Raw genomic sequence first — 6696 nt, forward strand, 5'->3', positions numbered from 1 at the left:
TCAAGGGAAATGACAGAAGCAATCAATAAAAATAAATCCAGATGTGACAGAGATGATAGAATTAGCAGACAAGAACGCTAAGAGATCTATTATAGATATGTCCAGATGCTTATAAATAGGAAAATATGAACCTGATGACAAGTAAAATGGAAGATATGAAAAGGACCCATATGGAACATCTAGAGATGAAAAATACATCATCTAAACTGAAAACTTCAGTGCATAGGATTAATAGATTAGACACTGCAGAATAGTTACACTATAATGTACCATGTCTAAGCAGATAGCTATTATATAATATGTTCTCTCCCTTTTATTTTTTTTAATAGTAACATTTTTTTATTATATTATGTTAGTCATTATACAGTACATCCCTAGTTTGTTCTCTCCCTTTTAAAACTCATTTACTCTAGGTTCCACAAATGACCACCATTAGTCTTCGTATCAATCTACAGTCACTCGGTCATCTAAAGATCCTTCTCTACTCACTTCCTCAGGAAGAGCTCATGGGAACAGTATTTATTCATTGATAAAGTTGTGTCCTTTTTACCTGAAAAGTCAGTTTTGCTAGAACATAACGTCCTTGCCTCATGTCTTCATTTCTTGGGAGCCATAAATATGTTACCAAATCTTCCTCTGCAAAAGAGTCTTCTGATCAAATCTGATGGTAACCTCATTATCTTTCCCATATAAATCTTATTAGTCTTTTCTAAGAACCAAAAGTTAGCTTTTTAAAAAAGACTAACAAAATGTATAAAGCCCTGATAAGATTAATCCAAAATATAGAGAAAATACAAATAACCAAAACCATGAATAAAAAAGTGAGCTATGCTACCTATCCTACAGACAAGAAAGTAATCAGAAGATGTCATTATGAATATTAAGTTACCTGTGTTTACAAAATTCTTTTATTTCTACATCTTGTCTGTCAACTGGAAAACCTCAGAGTAGAATTTACCAAGGTGATCACGTTTATGTTCTTTAATCTACTGATATTCTAAGCATAAAGTAAAAATATATACATTTAATAATTTTAAGTTTAATTTTAAAATTTAACTTTTATCTTTACACATTCTAAATTGATTAGAAGAAAAGACAAATAAATGATTCAAGTTTAATTATTAATATACTCAACAACTTTGATGGACCTCGAGGGCATTACACTGTGAACAAAATCAGTCTTAAAAGGTCACATACCATATGACATTCTCAAAATGACAAAATTAAAGAGATGGAAAACAGATTAGTGATTGCCAGGGGTCAGAGATGGTGGGGGAAAGATGGGGTGACCTATGGGGGGCAAGAGGAAGGAGATCTTTGTGGTGTGATTACAGGATTGACAAAGAACTATGCACACATTGTTCCAATGTCAATTTCCTGGTTTTGATATGGTACTATAGTTACATAAGATGTAACCACTGAGGGAATCTGGGTGAAGAGTATACAGTGACCTCTCTACGTTCTTTGCAACTTCCTGTGAGTCTATAAATTATTTCAAAATAAAAAGTTTTAAAAAATTGCACCATACATATCTAATTTCATGCTCCACTTCAAAGAATCCAAAAATAGAAACTGCAGGAGATTCATCTGAGTACAGATTATGCAAGAAAAAGACAACACCATTCTTGGATCCATGCTCAAAGACACACCCTTAGCCCTACAGCAAGACTAGCAAATAAATGTGCATATATGATTTAAGAATAAAAAGCTTTTAAGGTATCATATACCATTTTTTATAGGTCCTTTGCTTAATTGACTTTTTGGTTCATTGAGAAACAACCAATCACATCAGACTGGACTTTTACTTTAAATATTAAGAATAGTAATGGCAGCGATTATGTAGCTAACATCTCTTAGCTCTGTATTTTATTGCCTCTTCAAGAGAGTTGCAAAGGAAATGGCAATTCAAAGTACTCCATACAACAATCAGAAAAGAGTGTTGAAAAAGTAAAAAGCATTATATACGTAAAAACCAGGTATATGCCTGCCATATAATTGGCACTCCATTAAAGGCAGCTTGTTGCAACATTGTAGGCCTGACATATCATAGGCCTAAACATCTATGAACAAGAAAGTCTAGCATCAGTGTCTGTGTTCTTTATAATACACATATATTAAAAGGTTTCACAGCCTCCAAAAATATTTCCTTTCTAAAGTCACAAAAACCTTCACGGGCATTTCAAACAAAAATAGCCACAGAAAATAGATTTGCTAAATCCAATGGCTAAGAAACATGTTTCTACCTCACATAATATTAATTAACCAGGTGTCAATTCTGTTCCCAATACAAAAGCCCTACCTAAGGAATGGGACACTTCCCACTCCAGTTGGGAGAGACATCCCCAATAGCGTAAGGATAAAAGTTGTCAGTATAAGGCTTGCATCTGCAATGTGTGTCTCCAAGAAGGATTCCAAAGAGTGAAACTAAGTCTAAATCATTTGTTAGGGTAAAATGACATTTGTTCCTCAGATTTAATAAGCAATGCTGGAGAAAATACATAAAACCAAGATCAGCGATCACTTTTTTCATGGTATTAAGCAGCTTCAATACTCACAATACAATTTCCCTCTGGGGAACTCTCCAAAACCTAGGTCTCTTCATGTATTCCTAGGATGAGTTTGGATGACTTCTGACTAATATTTGAAATGTCTAAGAAGGGCTAAGCACTGTATATTACACTAAATAAATCAAAAGTAAAATAGTAAGCACTCTAAGGCATAAGTGGTATTTCTGATTTTGTACATCTGCCTGACTCATCATAGACACTCAGCTCAGCATTAAATTGGTTTTAGATCAGGATGCTAAAACTCATATTAAGCAGCTATTCAACTATGATTAAAAAGAAAAACTTCATGAGATTAACTTCTTTACCTCAATGAGTTCTGCAAAATACACAAGCACTAATAAAAAAATGAAGTCTTAAAATCAGTTTGCCTGAATCTCAAGATTTCAGAAATAAAAATTACTCATCTCACCTCCCCCCACCACGCTTTAACAAGAAAAATGGCAAAGGAAAACAAACAGTAATTGCTAAATAAAAAGCAACGTTTAAACAAAAAACAAACCAAAAGAGTCACTACTATGCCAATTCTTGGCCCAATGCTTTGTGCTTTAATCTAACATTACCCCATAAGTAACTATCCCAAAATCCACAACATAGTTCTAAGCACTTGGCTCTCATAATTACTGGGACGCAACACTTAAATAAATAAATAAATAAACAAACAAACAAAGAGAGGTAATAATACTTCACTACAAGTATCTATGATCAACTGCTTATAGAATATATGATTCTTGATAAACTGTGATGCACTACGTAAGATTGTATTGAAAAACGTAAATTACTTGAGAAATAAAACATTTAACCTCAGGAAAGAGAAAGAAAAGCCATGTATACTACAAAATATTTCAGACACTTCTTTTTGCTGTTAATATGAAGTTATAAAAGTAGTTTTTCCAAACCATTTGCAAAGAAAACTAACTTGGGGTATTTAAAAAAAAAAAAAGTCCATAGCAACATTACTGCTAATATTTATTTGATAATTTCTGGACAAGCTTACAATTACGCTATTAAAACATTAAAGAGTCTAAGGCCAACGTTTTGTTTCGACACATTCTTTATGTGAAAACCTGAGCACTCCTCTTAATAAGACCAGTCACAAAAACAAACAGCTCAACTGAACTCTTGTCTCCCCAGAAACACAAACACAGGGTCCCATAAAATGAGTGAGTTTCTGCAGGACATAATAAATTACTACCTGTCACTTCTTCCCCTCATTAACTGAACAACTCAAAACTATCACTTAACGATATCGTTAAGAATAATACAAACCTCTTAAAAATAATCATAGGAAAAATGGTTGCATAACCAGATCTCAAGTTTCTTGCACTCACACACAACTGCAATTAAAATGTAGCCACACACAATCTATAAAAACTGATACAATAAAGGTGCATTTTAAATTATAGGAAATAAACCTGCTTCTCTAATATAGAAGATCCGATCTGCATCCTCTTACTTATCCTATATAAAGCCTTAACCAGAAATTTAAATATGGAGGCAGAACAAACCAAGAAAAAGCCTGTCAAAACCCCACCTGTATATCTGTTTTCAACCATTTGGAGTCAAGTCGAGTCTGGGCAGCCAAACAGAAAGAATCGGAGGGCATCTTTCCTCCAGTTTCCTCCCAGTTGTCAGTCCTGCAAGTAAAACATAAATGTTAGAAGACCTAAAGCTTTTCAGAATTGTACAAAGACCCTCCCTCGAGGTTTAATGCGGCAAAAAGAACAGAAAGATGGGAGAGGAGAACAGGTGGGGGAGGGGAGAGAGAGGAGAAAGGCAGAGAAAGATGGAGAGAGACAGGGAGGAGGATGGAAGAAAAAGCCTACTTCCAATACGGGTAAGAGCCACACAGGATTCGCCTGGTTTCTGTATTACGTCGGCGAGACCTTGAGAATGGACGGTCACAGGAGACCAAATCACAATGTCATCCCCTTCCCTTAATCCAAAAGGTAAGCAGACAGACGACAGGAAACCCACATTTCAACGACAAATGACAGTAGCATGCATCTGCCGCTCTATCCCACACCTGTAAGTGTTGCGTCAAACAAATTAATCAAAAGTCACGTCTGCGGAAATATCCAAAACAATAATCACTTTGAAATGGAGAGTCCGTGACGCCCGCCGCGGGCAGTCCGCGCAGGCCCAGGTCCGGCGGCGGCGCCAACGCCCGCCGCGCCCCAGCTCGACCGTGCCCTGGGCTCCGACCCGCACCGCCCTAGCGGCTGGCGGCCCTTGCCGCCCGCGGAGACGAGGACCTGACGTGCGAAGGCCCCGCTGCCTCACTTCGGCGGCGTGCTGACACAGCCTCCAAGCCGCCGCTGACTCCGCGGGCGCTGGTGATCCCGGTATCTCTCGTGACCGGAGGGGCGGACCGACTCGGGACTACCGTCCCCGCTGGCCAGCCAGTCACAGCAAGGCTGCTGCGCTGGACCAGCCAATGGAGAAGAGGAGCCCTCTCGCCCTTCCTCCCTACTCCCCCGCTTCCTTCAATCCTGCTCATCTTCCTCCTTGGGGTTCACCCCTTGCGGTCAGGGCCAACCGCAGGCGCCGGGGGGCGGGATTTCCGCCTTACGCAGGCCCTCCTGTCCCGAGTTCCTCTCAGCGCTCTCGAAAAACCTGCGGGCGGGGTAGAACTTGAGGTACCTGAGCTGCTTCAGCGCGGAGTGTTTGGGTTGTGTGTCATGGGCACATGTACAAGGGAGAAGAGACTCGAGGTTGGCTCCAGTCGATTAGAGCCTCCTCCTGTCTGTCCACCGAAAGCAGCTAAAATCCTAGGCCGAATTCATGGAGCGGCTGGTAGCATGGGACTTGGAGAAGGAAAACAGAACTTTAGTACCGCCATAAAACAAATCTTAAGAAATGTTAAACAACTGAAGTCATACAAAGTATGTTCTCTGGCCGTAATGGAATTAAAATACAAATCAGTAAAAGATAACAGGGGGCGCTTGGGAGGCTCAGTGGATTAAGCCTCCGACTCTTGATCTTGGCTCAGGTCTTGATCAAGGTGGTGAGTTCAAGCCCGCCTTGGGCTCCACGCTCAAAAATAAAAATAAAAAATTAACAGGACTGTCTCCAAACACTTGGAAATTAAGCAGTACACTTCTAGGTAATCCACAGGTCGAAGAAGAAATCTCAAGGGAAATAGAACTTTTTAAACTGAACAAAAATAAAAATATAGGGACTTAAGGGATGCAAATAAAAGTGATCAATGTGAAATTTATAACATAAACTGCTTTTCTTAGAAAAGAACGGTCTAAAATCAAGGATCTAAGCTTCCATTTCAAGAAACTAGAAAAAGAAAAGCAATTCTACATCCAAAGCAAGAAGAGGGAGGAAATAATACAGGAACAGAAATATAGGAAAATGGAAAAATAACAGAGAAAATCATTGAAACTAAAAGCTGATGCTTTGAAAAGATAAAAGGTAGAGGGCGCCTGGGTGGCTCAGTGGTTAAACATCCCACTACTGATTTCGGCTCATTTCAAGATCTCAGGGTTCAGAGATAGAACCCCTGTATCAGGCTCCTTGCTCAGCAGGCAGTTGGCTTGATATTCTCTCTCTCCCTCTTCCTCTGCGCCTGTCCCTGCTCTCTCTTGCGCTCTCTCTAAAATAAATAGATGCTTTTTTAAAAAAAAGATAAAAGATAAATAGATATCTGATACGGCTGCCAGGAAGAGAGAGAGAACACACAGGTTACCAATATCGGGAATACCAGAGAAGATACCACTAAAGACCCCACAGACTTCAAAAAGAGAATAAGAGAGGAGCACCTGTCTGGCTGAGTCAGTAGAGCATGTAACTCTTGATATCAAGATTGTAAATTCAATCCCTCTGCTGGGTGTAGGGATTACTTAAAAACAAAATCTTCAAAAGGAGAGTAAAGAGAATACTAAAAAAATTCTACACATACAAATTTGACAATTTATATGAAATGGACTAATTCCACGGAAGTCATACACTACCAAAATAAAATAGATAATATGAACAGGACTATACCTACTTTAAAATTTGAATTCACAATTTAAAATCTTCCAAAAAAGAAATCTCCTGGCCCAGATTGTTACCATGGTGGATTCAGGTTCTACCAGATATTTAATAAAGAAAGAGTACCAATTCTATATAAACTCTCCCA

General features: G+C 38.6%; 1 protein-coding gene across 5 annotated transcripts in view; it reads right to left on the reverse strand.

The window, feature by feature from the left end:
• Positions 1-5033, reverse strand: part of HERC2 (HECT and RLD domain containing E3 ubiquitin protein ligase 2) — a 234929-nt gene extending 229896 nt beyond the window's left edge. For 3 of the 5 annotated variants that reach the window (XM_019809923.2, XM_019809922.2, XM_011237249.3), the window contains exons 1-2: positions 4659-5030; positions 4099-4201 (exon numbers count right to left, since the gene is read on the reverse strand). In XM_019809923.2, coding sequence (XP_019665482.1) covers positions 4099-4170 — 72 coding nt within the window. In that variant the 5' untranslated portion in view covers positions 4171-4201; positions 4659-5030. Of the gene's footprint in view, positions 1-4098; positions 4202-4590 lie in introns of all 5 variants that reach the window. The other 2 variants (XR_004627758.1, XM_002929238.4) reach the window with 2 other exon arrangements.
• Positions 5034-6696: the final 1663 nt, after the last annotated feature.

The sequence above is a fragment of the Ailuropoda melanoleuca genome, chromosome 9 (assembly GCF_002007445.2).
Source record: "Ailuropoda melanoleuca isolate Jingjing chromosome 9, ASM200744v2, whole genome shotgun sequence".
In the NCBI taxonomy this organism is placed as follows: Eukaryota; Metazoa; Chordata; class Mammalia; order Carnivora; family Ursidae; genus Ailuropoda; species Ailuropoda melanoleuca.